The sequence below is a fragment of the Ceratina calcarata genome, unplaced genomic scaffold (assembly GCF_001652005.2).
Source record: "Ceratina calcarata isolate Rehan_Ccalc_2016 unplaced genomic scaffold, ASM165200v1 scaffold430.2, whole genome shotgun sequence".
Classification (NCBI taxonomy): domain Eukaryota; kingdom Metazoa; phylum Arthropoda; class Insecta; order Hymenoptera; family Apidae; genus Ceratina; species Ceratina calcarata.
In genome coordinates, this window is record NW_017166723.1 from 142,803 (window position 1) to 160,303 (window position 17,501).

General features: G+C 37.8%; 2 protein-coding genes across 5 annotated transcripts in view; one reads left to right on the top strand and one right to left on the bottom strand.

Annotated features, from left to right (window-relative positions):
* Nucleotides 1–15,993, top strand: part of LOC108626871 (A disintegrin and metalloproteinase with thrombospondin motifs 12) — a 54,099-nt gene extending 38,106 nt beyond the window's left edge. For 2 of the 4 annotated variants that reach the window (XM_026815149.1, XM_018027801.2), the window contains exons 5-18: nt 4,979–5,240; nt 8,379–8,701; nt 9,064–9,338; nt 9,999–10,145; nt 10,422–10,572; nt 10,650–10,739; nt 11,130–11,445; nt 11,796–11,923; nt 12,018–12,265; nt 12,710–12,827; nt 13,235–13,497; nt 13,798–14,309; nt 14,368–14,541; nt 14,808–15,993. In XM_026815149.1, coding sequence (XP_026670950.1) covers nt 4,979–5,240; nt 8,379–8,701; nt 9,064–9,338; nt 9,999–10,145; nt 10,422–10,572; nt 10,650–10,739; nt 11,130–11,445; nt 11,796–11,923; nt 12,018–12,265; nt 12,710–12,827; nt 13,235–13,497; nt 13,798–14,309; nt 14,368–14,541; nt 14,808–14,959 — 3,159 coding nt within the window. In that variant the 3' untranslated portion in view covers nt 14,960–15,993. Of the gene's footprint in view, nt 1–4,978; nt 5,241–7,215; nt 7,471–8,378; nt 8,702–9,063; nt 9,339–9,998; nt 10,146–10,421; nt 10,590–10,649; nt 10,740–11,129; nt 11,446–11,795; nt 11,924–12,017; nt 12,266–12,709; nt 12,828–13,234; nt 13,498–13,797; nt 14,310–14,367; nt 14,542–14,807 lie in introns of those variants that run through there. The other 2 variants (XM_026815150.1, XM_026815151.1) reach the window with 2 other exon arrangements.
* Nucleotides 15,994–16,121: 128 nt separating this feature from the next.
* Nucleotides 16,122–17,041, bottom strand: LOC108626873 (uncharacterized). The gene is made up of 2 exons (XM_018027803.2): nt 16,793–17,041; nt 16,122–16,348 (listed from the first exon to the last, which is right to left on the bottom strand). Exons 1-2 carry the CDS (start codon nt 16,901–16,903, stop codon nt 16,244–16,246), a joined length of 216 nt encoding a protein of 71 aa, XP_017883292.1. The 5' UTR covers nt 16,904–17,041; the 3' UTR covers nt 16,122–16,243.
* Between the last annotated feature and the right edge of the window lie 460 nt (nt 17,042–17,501).

Consider the following 17,501-nt stretch of genomic DNA (forward strand, 5'->3'; position numbering starts at 1 on the left):
GAGATTCCAAACGATAATAAAAAAAATATTAATATCAATCTTAAGAAATCCAATCTAAAGATTTAAGATATTAATTTAAAATGATAGAAATAAAAAATTTGTAGATCTTTCGTATATCCTCGTGTACAAATACTGTTTAATATTACAAAATATTGTTTAAAATCACCTCAAGAATCTCTCATCAAAAAATGTACCACGAGTTGTGGGACACCCTCTATAACCAAAGAAATCTCATACGAAATTTCAAATGCTAATGAAAAAGTATACCAAAAATCAATACTAAAGCATGCAAAATATTCTTAATTATTCCATCCCAGTTATCGTTTGACGGTCTCGTAAGTACGTTCACATGAATAAACAACCATTTCACGTTTCAAATACATATGTGCCAGATTCAAATAGCTGTCTATGAACAGCGAGTATGGGCGTCATGAGCATTGCGACCGCCCATCGATGCACCTCGTTGGTCGGACAATAATAATTCATATGTATATACATATGTAATTTGTACTATCGAACGGCTAGGTTGCACCGTTAGATAGCCATAACGATCGCGACGTATCGCTGCCCCGTCGGCCGACAATAATCACTGCTCGGCGAGCAATTAACTAATACCAAACGTCGCCGCGTTATGCTAATCCCACCTACCACGATCACGGGTCTGCCTTCTCATTCCGCTTACTTTCTTTCTGCCTCGATCGCGCGCATATACAACCTGTGTAATTATCCGAGTAGCTTACACAGCTTGTTTATAGCTCACAGGACCTTCGTCACTCTCCAAGTTTCTCGGGCTGTACTACGATATGACCCAAATGCCTGAACTGAAATTTTTTAGGGATAAAAGGGTAAAGAACTGAATGAAAGACTCAGGTCTTTATTAGTTTTTTAGATGTTAGAAAATATTATAAATAATAGAAGTATTGTATTTATTTTTTATTGTTTTGGAATTATGTCTATACAATCTTTTACAACGAGCATAGTAAAAACTTAGAAACTTAAAGCTAAATATGTATTACAGTTACCAATTCTAATTCTTATGAATATGGGAGAATTGATTGACCAATGAATTATTGTCTTAACTGTATTTTAACGTTTATATATTTTGTAAATTAATGGAATTTGAAAACCAGGATGATGAATTTTAGTGCGAGAATAAATCAGCGGTAAAATCTTTGTGTTCAATTTTTGACGTTACTATTTCTCGGAATCGAACGGCGTGTCGTGAGCATAGGGGCTCGCGTGCTCGTGGCAATTAGAGGAAGGTGTGACAGATACGAAGAGGTTTCGCCTTGGTGCGAGCAAAGAGGAGGGCGCGGAACGCATAACGCATAACGCATTGCCGTGGCCGGTCGTAAATTATTGGCCGATGTTCAGAATTACTCGGATCGTAGAAACAGACATCGTGAGAGCTCGGACATTGCCCGTAGAATGGTTAACTGCGGGCCAATTAAGCGAACAAAGACGTCCGAATGGGAATCATCGCGTCGTAATGGATCTCGTGACGGAAATATATATTTAACTCTGATTGGATTATACGCGAAATAACGGGCTCGCGAAGATCCAGGTCGCTGGGTCAACGATCTCTCATCGTCTGTTTAATTACGTATTGTCTGACTACGACGGAATTGTCTACTTAAGTCGCACTTCTACTGCCTCTCCATTTGGTAATTCACTAATTGCTGTAACAATTCTACCGATATCAATTAAGTCAACAGTGAAATACAAAAATTATAGCGGCTTCCTTTATTACTGCCCAATTTAAATATGGCCTCTAGTGGCACAAAGGTTCCCCAACTCTGCCTTAGATTCACTTTATGTAAGCCCACCTCGTTGTAGTTACTGTTAAGATTTAGAGTGACTGTATGTATTAAGATTTATACAGAACGTACCTGTATGTATCAAGAATGTATAATAGACACGATAATCCATTTTAACAATAATGGTTATATTGCTCGATAATTCCGGCTGTGTACATCCACTGCAGAACGAAGCACTCTGTAATATGTAGAAACCGTACGAACAGAACATGCAATTTAAGACACAAGTGCAACAATGGGACTCGATTAATCCTCCCGAGAAACGCGGATATGCAATTGATGAGATGCCTTCGTCTTCGTTCCGCGGTAAATCCGGATTAGTTAGATGAAGCAGTCGAATGAAATACGTGCGACCTTAGAGGGATAGAGTTACAGTAAATACATATAATGTTTTCCAGTTAACCGGTTGCACTTGTAAATCGCTGAGAGGATTTATGGTGAATGACAATTTATGCAGTCCGGACCAGTTAGCGGTCATCAAACTCAGAAGTATCGAGTTTACAAATAAATTTAACGTTCGATCAGTTCATGAATTTTAAACGAGAAGCTGCAAATTATACCGTTTGTTATGTAAACCGCGTCGTTTGAACCTCCGATGAAGGTATTAAAAAAGTAACGGCCGAACTTGCTCGCCGTTCGTTCCAGCGAAATGGTGTTGCGAGTTCTTCGATGACCGAACCGGAGAAGATAGAAAGTAGAATTGAATTCTCTCCGAATGGAAGCACGTTGGCTCTCTCGGACGTCATAAATCCACCACTTTGTACATACAGTAGTTCATGCTCGCACGTTTCCCTGATCATAACGATGAGTTACGAGAATTATCGCCATTCTTCTAAAAGTTTCGATAATAAATTTCAATGAATTCTTTCCTCGAATCTGTCTCTCTTCGAATATGCCACGTGTCGTACATAGACAATTTCCTGTGATTTGATTGTAAATGTGTTACGAACATTTTTCTATGTCATATATAAATTCCTTACAAATAAAATAAAAACATTAATCGACTGTTTCGAATGCGTCTGCTTGATGGTGATGGGACTTTTTTCAAGATTTCTCGTTCCCTAAATCGATGGATACATCGGGAGTAAATATATAAAGCGGCATCGAACGAAAGGAAAAAAATCGTCGAACGAAGCCAATGACAATGTGCGTGGCGCAGTAGACGGCGTGCCATGTCGCGGCAACAAATCACTCCTTATAGGTAAAGCCGATCGAGGTTTCTGCGCGCGTAAGATGAAAAGGAACGGTGCAAAAAAGCGGATGAAGATGAGGACGGGTGGGAAGGGGAAAGAAGAGCGCGGAGCCTCGAGGCCGTGAGACCCCATGCGGCGTTGAATCACGCTCGAACCTTTTTCACCGAAGAGGTCCCAGGTCCCTTAACGGTGCCCCTGTACCTTTGTCCAGTTGGCGCCATCATTTTTAATAGCCGATATTCAGCCTTCGAGAAACCATCGCACGAATCCTATTAAATACAACTGAAACCTATAAAACTAGTATAGGAGATTTCTTAAAATTATATAATTTAATAATTTTATATATAATCTTTAAGCGATTCATCAGAATAAAAATTGGGACATTATTTATACTGACAGATACGACTGTCTTCTGCAGGACAGTTGCTATATGTTTTATTGAAATGTTTTATTGAATGTTTAAAAATTTTTAAAGAGACTTAGAAATGGAAAGATGAGGCATTTATCTTCATGGATTTATCGACTCGTATTTGCTACGTTATCTTGTGTATTTCCGTTTTCTCGTTTTTACGTCTTCTCAACTTTCTATTTTATCATTTTATTATTCTACTACTTTTCACATTTGGCGACCAGACTTAGGAGTTTTTGACTGTCGGTTTTTTTCCTGTTGCCCATACTCTCGTTGGTCACTCACTTTTATATCTTTTCTATTTTTACTCATTCTTCTCCACGCTTCCGTTTCCCTCTCTCTTCTTCGACGATCTCTTTATTCTTTTCTGTCCTCTTGACAACCAAGATTGGTATAGATTTTCGGACTCTTGTGAAATTAATGATATATTGCGTGCTCGAAAGACAGGATACATGGAACACGTGGAAACGAGAGAGAACAAAAATAAAACGAGAATTACATATATCAGACGACGGGTGTTCTTCCATTTAATCGGCACTTGACAGTAAATGATGAATACTGTCGATGATCGAAGATGATTAATGAAACGATGCAACTACGTAGATTCGTATACGTGCACGTGTCGTACCTAATCTGTACCGGCATCGAAATCTATATTCATGTACGCATGTGTTTTATGAATTACGCATCGAATTTCAAATGTTGTATTCCGTTAATTCTCTATTAATAATAATACGACTAACGCGGTAACACGAAGACAAGCAAATCTCTTGACAGCAGATTATAATTTTATTTTGCGGGAGTTGCAGCTAAGAGGAAAAAAATGCTAAAAACTAAGAGGAAGCATAATAAAATATAGACTGCATTTTAGATTATAATTTGAAATAACAGAAATATCAAGGTTGTAGTTTAAGAATTATATGATGAGGACAGGTACAAGAATGATATAGCTTAGGCAAAGTTCGAAGATGAGATAAAGTTTGCAGGTATGAATCAAGTAATGAAATCATATGACGGTAACATAGCATAGGAAATAGAAGATAGGGTACCCATATCTAACTGAAATACTAAGAAACATTGGTATGCAACACAAACTAAATGACAGTTTATGAATTCGTTTTAAATATTTAGGCATGTTTAATTTAACAGTTTCATTTGTCTCTTACACTAGCCACGAATTCAATCACTAGACTGCAGCCTTTATGCATGCTTAACGGAATGTAATGTGCAGAAATTGGAAATGCTGCATAGAATCTATAAAATTATTCAGGATATCAAAAAAATTGAATATTTCGATGTTTAAATATATATGATGATAATCTCTAAATCACACTTTTTAAACTTTTACTATAAATCTTTTATTTTATCTAAAAATCTGCAGTCTATTGTATACAAGTACAACTGATTGTTCTGATACTCGTGAACAATAAGTATCGCGAATACGTAGGAACGGTCTCGTCCCGGTCCCGGTACAAGTAATAGCCATAATGGTTGGCCGCGGATAAAGTGAGGCCAGAACAAAGAGTCCGTGTAACAGAATACCGAGTTTCATGTTTCAGGCGGGTGTGCTTCATGGTGATCACGGCGAGTTCTGGTTGGAACCAGTGGCTGTGTCCCCGGAAGAGGAGGAACGACAACGGGAGCGGGTCCGGGTGGAAGACGCCGACGCCGACACGCACCGGAACTCGAATTCGACGAGCCTCGGCAGACCGCATCTCGTGTTCCGCAGGTCTATAGCCGAGCAACCGCAGCTCGAGATCGGCCGAGCTAAACGGCGACGAAAAAAGAAGAGAAAACTCGAGAGGAACTGTGGCACTCGTGGTGAGAATCCACGCTGTTCACCGCTTGCTGTTTGCTCCTCAATGGTCGTCTGTGTTACCCATCTCTATTAATATTCATTTTCTGCTTATGTTTTTTCTCTCGTTGAGTTTTTGTCCTTTCTCGATACTATTCCATGAGAAAGGTACGATCATACCTAATTTTATATTGTACGAGCCTGTCTTCTAGCCGCCCGCGTCTGACTCTTTTTTCCTTGTTCTACTTAGTACAAGCGTACACGCAGTTCAATCGTGAATCACTTTTGGAAATTAAATTTTATATACAAATTTGATTATCAAAAGAAATCGTGGTACTGAATCCTCACAATATGGCAATATAATTATCTCCGGATATCTGCCTAACTCTAACTCACATACTGCATTAATAGTAGTTTGTTTCATGCCTTGCATCCTTGAAAGGGATGTTACATTTGATGACCTAAGCATATAAGCGACATATTTTTTCTTGTGCACTCTTCCAATATCTATTCATCTTCTCTTCATTTCCACATTTAAATCTAGTCACTATCTTCTGGTCTCTTAACACTAAAACTATCGACTCTTCTTTATACATATATGCATGTCTTCATTATAAACCTGTCATTTTAACTGGTTTGATAGTACTAGTGTTTGTATTCTCTTTTAAGTATCCCAGCCTCTGTTCAGTTGTTTTCTATCTTGGATTGTATCTCCTGTCTCTTAGTCTTTCGTATTGCTCTTGTATCTGCATAAACGTACACGCAGTTCAATCGTGAATTACTTTTGGAAATGAAATTTTATATACTAATTTGATTATCAAAAGAAATCGTGGTACTGAATCCTCACAATATGGCAATATAATTATCTCCGGATATCTGCCTAACTCTAACTCACATACTGCATTAATAGTAGTTTGTTTCATGCCTTGCATCCTTGAAAGGGATGTTACATTTGATGACCTAAGCATATAAGCGACATATTTTTTCTTGTGCACTCTTCCAATATCTATTCATCTTCTCTTCATTTCCACATTTAAATCTAGTCACTATCTTCTGGTCTCTTAACACTAAAACTATCGACTCTTCTTTATACATATATGCATGTCTTCATTATAAACCTGTCATTTTAACTGGTTTGATAGTACTAGTGTTTGTATTCTCTTTTAAGTATCCCAGCCTCTGTTCAGTTGTTTTCTATCTTGGATTGTATCTCCTGTCTCTTAGTCTTTCGTATTGCTCTTGTATCTGCATATTTAGATCTTTCTGTGCTGAGGTAGTAGTTAATAAGCTAATTGATTTGAAGAAAAAGAAGAAGAAGAAGAAGAAAAAGCTATAAAAATGTCGGAGACTCTTTATCCGTGCCAAGACATAAGTGAGAACTTCGCTACGCCACAACTTTCTTTTTGTCATTGTTCGTGTTCCCGTTCCCATTCCCGTTCCTTACGAACGGGCTCCTCCAGCGCATGTCGCCAACGCAGTGCCGCGTATTACAAGTATCTATGCCCTCCACGCATATAATGTAATTGGACGCGTCGCGTCGCGTTGCGTCGCGATAGAGGTGAAGAGAACGTGGGCGTTCCGACAACATCTCGCGCTCGTCCTTTTGCCGGCGTGAACGCCTTTGACAGCTCTGAGAAAAATTGCGATTCAATATTTATGAGCCTGTCGCGGAACGTTTCGATAAAATCTCGTCATCGGTTCGCCTGTCTCTGTTCGCTCGCGATAATTATGGATATATAGCGATACATGGCCAGAAGCGCGTTGGCTAGATGGTAAAATACATGTACGAGTTTGATCTTTGCCGAAAATTAAAGTGTTTTCTATATATAAAATAGAAATACAATACTTGAAACGGAGATATAATATTTTATAACGGATTTACTTGCACGTTCAATGACGAAATAATAGCCGGTGACGTGAGATAGATGCTGCTAAAATTGCTGGTCAACAATGTGATATTATCAAAAACCAGGTACATAATGCGACTAACGTACAAAAGCAATTATAACTGAATTCCCTCTGACAGCAGAAATTATAGCAGCCTCTATTAGTAATTCCATATTATACGACTGCACGTACTGTATGGGAACAGCTTAAATTCATGTAAATCAAAATTGATAATCGAATTTCGGTGGGGGTGTCCGAATTCAATTTGATTAGGAATTTCGCGAGAACGGAATCCGTGGTCAGTGATTGCCACACTCAAAATTGACAGGATTAAACATTAACCGATGCTGCGGGGAATCTGGCGAGGAGGTAAGACCGAGACGGGCTGATAGCGTGGTCAGTACCGGGTAATCTAATTCGCCGCGTATCTCCGTCTACCATTAACCCCAATGAATATCTATTTCGACAAACCTGTCTATTTGTGGCATAGATGAAATCTTAATGAACGCTTGTAAGATTGAGTGATCTTCGTAAATTAAGAATAGAATATTAACTATTCATACGGGGTGGAGCAAGGGTTGCGAAACGACTTGAAAAATTCGAAATTCCATTTCTTTGCATGCATTACAATATTCAATGAACATGCAATAAAGTCCATGAATATTCGTACAGATTTCAAAATTGAATGATTCTTTCAGTATTGGACTTAATGAATTAATTTTTTTCAGGTGTTGCAAATATTATAGGTCGGATTTATGAAAAAAATGCACAATTTCTAAGTTTTCTGTTCGACTCTAATAAAAAACATACTATTTATAGATCTACGGATGTTATTGGCATGTGCACAGTTAAAATCGATCAAAACATAGAAAGATTAGACGTATCGAAAAATAAATTTTCTGATTTTATTTCACTTTTAGGATGATTAATTTTTAATTGTTTATATATGGATCATGACAGCCTCACTCGATTTTAATGAAACTTGTACATACATATAACATCGTTAGATCTACAAGAAAAATTGTTTCAAATTTTGCCCTTTACATTTCTCATCATAAATCCGACCCATGTCAATATTTATTAATCCTGTACTGTACATCATACAATAAACTAATCTCTCTACCATCTAAAAAACAAAACAACTCAAAAAATCTAATATTGAATTATTCAATTTTAGAATCAATTAAAATTCATATCCTTATTACAACTTTCTTTAATAATATTTTTTTTTCAACAATGTTGTCGATTAAAACTGGGGATGGATTACGTATGTACAGAACCGAGGCGGTTGACTGAAACACGGCTGGAATGGCAGTCGCAGCCTGGGTTGGTGCAGGTTCAAGGACGGGGGCGAAGAAAGCAGCATCAGACGAAACGGTGGCATCAACGCTCCAGGAGATCGATCAGCCGGCCGCGTCACGTCGAGGCCCTGGTTGTCGCTGACACTACGATGATGGCTTTCCATCAGGACGGCGACGTCGAGACGTATCTGCTGACCATCATGAACATGGTGTCGTCTCTCTACCTAGATCCGACCATCGGGAATTTCATCAACATCGTCGTCGTTAGGATCATCCTCGTCGAGGAAGAGGACGCGGAGGTACGTGCGAGCCCCTGCCGATGATGATCTGTGTCAGATATATTCAACAGTTAGCAAACTAGAGCTTCCTGATTACGCGTTTGCATACATATTGAACACGTATACAGGGATTCATCATAGAGTTGATTAAAGGCTTTGCATATAATTAGGAAAGTAGAGACAAACTCGACTTCTGTCTTCACTCTCAGTAATATTATACTTAATCATATTTATCATATTTTATCATTATTATTTAAAGGGTTAAATGCTCGTCGCTGTGGGATCGATTCGAGTCGAATAGCGCGACGTATGAAAAGTACGCGCGTTTGTATTCAGCGGATCGTCACGGTCCGATTGCTCATAACGCGGTCTATGGGTTTTAGGAAGGGCTGGACATAACTGTGAATGCGGATAAAACGCTGTATAATTTCTGCAAGTGGCAACAGAAACTGAATCCGGCGGACGACTCGCACCCGAATCATCATGACGTGGCGATCCTCGTGACAAGGGAGGACATTTGCTCGAGGGCGAACACGCCGTGCAGCACTTTGGGAGTGGCCCACGTAGCCGGAATGTGCCAGCCGGACCGCAGCTGCAGCGTCAACGAGGACAATGGGATCACGCTCGCGCACACCGTCACCCACGAGCTGGGCCACAAGTGAGCGAGAACGCGTTCGATCCATCTTCAAACTCCCCGGTGTCGTATTTGCTAAACGTTCGCAGCGGATTCGAAATTAGACTCGAACCAAGAATGCCTCATAGCATTCTTAATCGAATTCACCTAATCAATGAAATAATTCTCTCCTTCAACCCACTAATATTTGTATAATATATAATATGTAATAATTTATATTTCCCGATCAGTTAAATAATTATTCAAATATACTAATAAGTAATAACCCAATGATACCCAAATTGCGACTCTTATAGCTCAGCTACTATATTAAGGAAAAGTGAAAGAAAATAGATCTGGAGTATTTCTAATAGACGAAGACTGCAGATTATATATTTATGAACGTAGATTTTATATTTATAACCAAATGGAGTATGCAGAAATCAGAAAGGCTGCATGAAATATACAAAACTACTCAAGATATAAAAAACGATAAATGATGAAAATCCATAAAAGATATTTTTGAACTGTTACCATAAATATTTTATTTTACATAAAAATTTGTCACTATTGGACCGACACTTGAAAATTCATTATTTTATTCATTGTACTCCTCTTAATTTAAATACGTTCGTAAAAAGAGTCCAACATTCAAGATAATTTCATTGATCAGTGAAGTGGTTTACGATTGGATTTCGGTTACAGCTTCGGCATGTACCATGACACAGAAAAGATCGGATGCAGCAAACGGGATGGTGACACCCTTCACGTGATGACCCCGACCTTCGAGGTAGATACCATCGGCGTCGCTTGGTCCAGATGTTCTAGGAGAGATATCACTAATTTCTTGGAGTGAGTTTAATATTAAAATACATACAATAAAAGGCATAAGAAGGTTTCTCCCAGTAAAGAAATAAATATTCTGGTTCTAGTCTGATTTCAATTTTCATAATCATTTAGAAGATGATAACTTCCCATATCCTTCTTACTTAATAAAATTCTACATATATTATAAACTCACATATATATACAGCTAAAAAGTCATAAATTTTCATTTTGTAAATAATAGTAAGGAGTCGTTTTAATTTTTTCTATAATTCATAAATGATTAAAAAATTATTTTTCCAGTCAAGGAAAAGGGGAATGTCTAGAAGACGAGCCCGCGGACAATGACTACACATATCCAGACCTACCACCTGGCGCGATGTACAACGCGGAACACCAGTGCAGGCTTCAGTTCGGCGTCAAGGAGGCCTCCGTCTGTTCCCCCTTGCAAGAGGTGACAGGAAGAAATATGTAAATAGACTACGAGACATTTTTAGTATAGTGGATAGAGTTCGATGATTTTGTCCGCAGATCTGCTCGAAACTGTGGTGCATCGTCGACGGGGCATGCACCACCATGCTTCATCCGGCTGCACCTGGAACACATTGCGGTAAACACATGGTACGAATATTTTTATGCGGTTTAATATACATTTAGAGATTTCAAGTAGAACCAATTTCAAAAGTCAATTTCTCGTACAAGCTTTAGTGTACATCTTCTGAAATATTTATTATCATGCCTATAAATAATAATTATTTTATTTGGCTTATGAATGACTTTGATGATCTTTGACTGACAATTTTATCTATTTCTTATTTTTATATATTTTGTCTCGAATAGCCAGATACATTAATAAGAAATCTACTTACGTTACAAAAAAACGGCCATATTATTATTAATAGAATTTATTTATAATCATAATTTTTTTACTATTATACTATATTAATAGTATAATTAAAAGAAGCAGTGATCTGTCGCTTGTTACCAAAAATAAATGTAACGCTGTCGTAGTGGTGTCAGAACCAAGAATGCGTACCGATTGTGGACAGGCCCCGTCAGATCGATGGTGGATGGGGCGAGTGGGGCTCGTGGAGCAAGTGCTCGAGGACCTGTGGCGCGGGCGTCTCGATAGTCGAGCGGAAATGCGACCACCCGGAACCGGCGCACGAGGGTAAATTCTGCATCGGCGAGAGGCGCCGGTACAAGATCTGTAATACGGAACCATGCCCAGAGGGAACGCCCAGCTTCAGGGCGGTCCAGTGCAGCAATTACGACGACAAGGCTTATAAAGGGAAGAATTACACTTGGCTGCCTTACTTCGATCAGAGTAAGTCACTCGTTTCATCTCTACGACCATTTAGAATTCGAATCTTATACTAGGAGAAGCATATGAAGCATTTCGTCGAGACGCAGGAAATATAGTTTCTACATCATACATTTAATTTAAATAAATTATCAGTTATTTCTGTACGTTGCTAAATCATTAAATGAACATTGGATCTACACCTGATAATCCTTCGTTCCATAATTTATATGCGTACATAGTATATCAGTGTGTTTATATGTATTTGCCCATTTAATATTGCGCGTCGTTAAATTATTCTATGACCAACTCGCTTGGTATTCCGAGAAAATATTAATCAATTGAATACTAACAAATATTGTCCTCGATTAAAGCGGAGCCCTGCGAATTATACTGCACCGATACAGAGGAGAGCGTGATTGTTCCATGGGGTGAAGCCGCTCTCGACGGTACGCCATGCAACGTCGGTACCAGGGATATGTGCATCGCCGGGATCTGTCGCGTCAGTCTATTTTTTCTTCCTTAGTGTGTCCGATAATGCTACTACAGTTTAAAATTCCGATATAAATAGTAGTTTCGATATCTTTATTAAACAGAAGGTTGGCTGTGACTGGGCAGTCGATTCGGATGCCACGGAGGATCGTTGCGGGATCTGTCATGGGGATGGGACACAGTGCGAAACGACGGGAGGTGTTTACGATAAGAACGACGGGCCAGGTTACAAGGAAGTTATCGTAGTTCCCACAGGTTCGAGGAATATAAAGATCGAAGAGATTGGGAACAGTAGAAATTACATCGGTATAGGTGTGCCGAACTCTGAAAAATACTTCCTTAATGGAAAGAGGTATCTTATTATTACACATGATTTTATTGTATCTTATCTTGCATACATTAATTAACAAGTTTTCAGCTACATTTTATTAAAATGTTAATCTTAAATTGATGTAACTATAAAACAAGCTTCTTATTTTCTTATTAATTTTACATTTAGAGGGCTTAGTACATACGATAATAGCTAATAGCTGATTAGTATTTGTATAATTTCAAACATGTGTGAACTTATGGGCAGAACAATCTTAGAGTTGTATGAGTCTTTACATGAGAATTCAAATTTTAATAGTTATTAGATATTACATTATTAAACCACTGTAGAAAATTGTAGATAGATAGAGATCTTTCGGCTCATACATCATTAAAGAAGATGCATGCATTGTTTTGTTATGACACGATAAACAAGTTATGTATACACTGCGTATGTAAAGTAATGATTTTCATTCGAATTGGATAGGCAGATAACTTTAGCAGGTGAATACGAAGTAGCCGGGACACCAGCTCTCTATGAGCGCGATCGCGATAAGGAAAAAGTCCGAATTCCCGGTCCTATCAAAGAAGATATCGCAGTCTACGTATGTATTTCACATCGTTCTACAAGTTCTCTTTTGATTCTATTGCATATTTAACTACGTACTTTATTAGATTATGTAGATGTACAAAGTGTTCCACGAAACACTGGATTGTCTTTTTTTTTCTAAATTCTGGGAGATGAGTAAAAACTTTTATACAGAAATTTCACGATTCAAAAAAAGATGTCTTTCTTTAATCAAAATATGCTGAAATCAAAATGAAATCATATTTTGCGCTATTTTTTTCTAGATATTAAAAAACATCAAAATTTTACCGACAAATATTAGAGAAGTCGAATGACTACCCTAGCCCCTTAAATTGAAAATCTACCCAATTTCTTTACCTCGAATCTTTACATACGCGTAGTTAGTTTCTTCTCATTCTCAATAACACTGCCCCATCACCACAGTTGATTTCCAGAGGACACTATCGAAATTTTGGACTGCGATACGAGTACACCGTGCCGAAAAAAGAGCCCGACCGGGCCCCGGAGTACTCGTGGTTATTTTCCGATTGGTCGTTATGTACGGCCACTTGCGGTGGCGGCACGCAACTCTCGAAAGCGGTTTGTAACGAGAAGAAGAGTGGCGTTGTCGAGGATCACTTTTGCGAAGCCATCGAAAAGCCGGAATCGATCTTGCGGGAATGCAATTTAAATCCCTGCCCGGCCAGGTAAAACGTAAACCTTTCCATCGAGTAATCAAAAATCGAACTACAAATCCATCGAATTTAAAAGCTCGTCTGACGAATGTGAAATGTATTGCACTCTAGTTTTGTGATCTCCTTTGATTTATTTATTAATTATACATCGTCGACTGGGAATTATTGTGAATTATTGCGTTTCGTCTCCCAGCCGACAATATATGAAAGCAAACATTTTTTGTCCCACGATGTCTTATTAATTGTACTTAAATTAAGTTTTGAAATATATTTACAACATTTCTCAAATCAAATATCTTTTACATTGATTAGATGGTGGGTCGGACCGTGGCAGATGTGTCCAGTGACATGCGGAGAAGGGGCCCTTCGGAAGCGATCGGTTATGTGCGTTTCTTCGGGAATGGGTCCGGACAGATCGGACCTCGCCCTGCCCGATCACGACTGTAATCGCAACGCGAGGCCCGAGGAAGTCGGTCCCTGTCCCAATCTACCACCCTGCACTTCGACCGAGCCGCCTTTGATCGTTTATGCGGACAGCAAAGACGCCTCTTTTTACAACGTGAGCTCCAGCGATCAGGACGGCATCACGATCGTCGATAGTCTAACAACCGAGGAACCGGAGATTCTCGAATTCGACAACGTGGTCGACGAGAATCCGGAAAATTCTATGTACAACACCAAGTCAAAGTGGATCGTCTCGAAGTGGAGCCAATGCTGGAACGGGAAACGGTCCCGGAAGGTGACGTGTTCGACGCAGGGAGACTGCAACTCGGACAACAGACCGACGACTGTCGAATCGTGTCAGGGCGCACGATGGGTTACCGGTGAGCTCTACTTCTTACCTTATGCCGTATTTATTATACTATTCTATCGTGCTTATAGGAAAATGGAAATCGTGCAACGCGACCTGTCAGACCAGGATCGGCGTTAAACACAGGGAGGTCGAGTGTCGTGACCGTATAACGGAGTTACTGTCCGACGAATGCAACACCGAGAGAAGGCCAATCGATACGAAGCGGTGTTATCACAGGCGGCAATGCGCCAACGATAAATCCGGTAATTGCACTTGTATTTATTTATTTATTTACTGCGCGCTCTTCCTTTTGCATTTCTACGCGCACTACATAAAATCAAACGCAAGAACGCAAGTCCTCACGCAAGAAGCTACGATAATATTTCTACTATCCAACCAATTTTTCGAAACAAGAAATTAAAAGTTTTTTTATTATTGGACTATATAATAAATAAATAAATTGCATATAATATAAATAACAAGTAATATTACACAATAACGAATTCAACGGGTATGTGTAATGTTTCAGATTGCAAGGATACTATCGTCCCGGCATCAATGTGCGCGATATACAGACGCATGTGCGACGTGTCATCGATCGTACAAGAAAAATGTTGCGCCACGTGTTTGAAAAAACGGAGACACGGTCGACACAATAGAAGATATATTTTCAATCGTTGAGTATTCGAATCGTGATAACAGGACCAGAGTTTATTTTAGTCCTTCATCGTAAATATAAAAAGATAGAACAGGATCCGTCCCATACGCTTCGTGATTGATTTAATTAAAAAATTATTTTTCAATATCGAGCTTATTTCAAAACTGAGCAATTACAACGAAACTGCAAATGTTGAAGTATTTTACATACCTGTAATGTAATCGCAAACTGTAAACGATGGTTCACCTGAGATTCTTAACGATATGCTATAAATATTAGTTACTGTCGTAAAGTTCGCATGGATAAATAAAAATTAGTTTTATGAATAAATTGCGGATGTTCTTGCATTTATGGGAATTTAAAGAAACACAGTATTTAGAAATATATGTACAAAAATAAAATCCAAGTTATACAGACGAGAGAGTAGATGTTTATATGCGTTTCATTTCTTTAATTTTAATTATAAAAATATGGATTTGCATAAACATCTGCAGTCTATTTATCAGCATATAAGTAGATTTAAGGTCAACTTTTATAATTCTCGTAATAGTAGAAACTTAACGGTGCAAATAGAAACAAATTAAATTAAGCTCAAGCCTGTGTATAGTAACCCTAGACAGAATTTGCAATTTCACGAATTTGATATTTTACTACCCCACTGTGACATTCTTAATAGCATAAAATTTCATAAAGCAACCGTCATCGATATAATGATTTTTAACTCGACTATAAATTACTGTTTATATATGTGTACATATGTTATAGTAAACGTGTTTACAAGCAATGGAATTTACAGATTTAACATTGTTATATACTTAAACAAATATTCGCTTGCATTATTCGCTGAAAATGAACATGTGCAAAGAATATCTTTTTTCTTCTTTCTAGTCACTCAACATTGATTAGAGCAAATCAAATAATAATCTGGGGTACGGTTTAGCCTTTATTTCTATTGTAGCTTAGACTCCTCAAGTGTTAATTAGGCTTGCACAGTTGATACTCTTTTATAAAACTCCATTAATATATTTACATTTACACTTTTACTATAGCACATAGATTCTGATCTTTGTTCATGGTACTATATTTTTTGTATAATTACATATGTAAGACTGCAAATGTTTGTATAATAAATTTATGCATAGGCACATGTGGAATAAAGATCAATTTTTATGCAAAGTGAACAGATCGTAAGTACAGTCCTTCGAGAGATGACGAACAATTTTATTTGACTTTATGTAGTTCAAACAATCCAGTTACATTCATCTACGATACCTAATTTACAAACTTAAGAATACAACTACATATATTTATTCTGATTCTGAGTGTGCGTTGTAATTTTTTATATTACATGAAATGTACAATGGAATGGTCATCAGCCCTAGCCAAAGTGCTGCACCCATAGCCATTTTTTCCTGTAACAAAAAAAATCTTGTAACTACTAATTGTGTAACAGTATATAGTGGTTGGGATTGATATTTAACTAAATGTTTCTAATATCTTGGTTGGGATTGTTATTTAACTAAATGTCTCCAATATCTTGGTTGAAATTATTATTCAACTAAATGTCTATGATAAGTATGTTTGATCTGTTTCAAAGATTTTCAGTCAATCCAACTTTTTGCAGCTTTAATTGGATCCTTTTGTATGTATATATGAACTAACCTATCATTTTATTAACACATACACGGTTTTCTAATATAAATACAGGCGGAAAAGATACCGAAATTTTAATTAAACGTAAATTCTTAATACTCTCTAATGTAATATAAATCTATGTTATATACTTTACTTCTAATTATCAAAAAGTTGTTAATAATAAACTATTATGTAATGTTATAATCAAAATATATACTCACAGCAAAAGATACTCGCACTCTGGGAGGAGTACCGAGAATTGTCCTGCACTGACTTTCAGTTACTTTGAGCAGCTTCGGTGATCTCGTAAGGACGCGTTGAACCGCATACATTTTTACTTTTTAATAATTACTCGTACTACTATCTGACAACGTGACAACTCGTCTTGCCTTCTCCTTCTACGACAGAGGGGACAGAGGTGAAAGGTGAGAGGACAGCAGCAGTGGACACTGTTGGGCATGGACTGACAGTGTTGTAAGATTTGCGGAATTTCGACCCAGCGCGTCTGGTGAGGAAAAGTGGAACTCAGGTCAGGATGCAACATGCACTTGAATCCAGTGTTGTAAGATTTGCGGAATTTCCACATGGATATATATATGGATATAATATATATTATATACAGCTAATAACAATGAAATTGAGCCAGCTATGAGCAAGTGTTAATTTCCCATAAGGGAACGAAATTCAAAACGAGTAATAAGTCTATGTCTTATTTTTTCAATGCTGGATCTGATATCGATACTGTTGGATCTTAACATAATTTTGACGTGTTAAAATAAAAACAATTTTAACGTACGCTCATCACTATCACGTACATTAAAATTCTTTTTACTTTGACGCGTCAAAATTATATTAAAATCCAACAGTATTGATGTCGCATCGAGCATTGTAAAAACAAGACATAGACTTATTACTCGTTTTGAATTTATA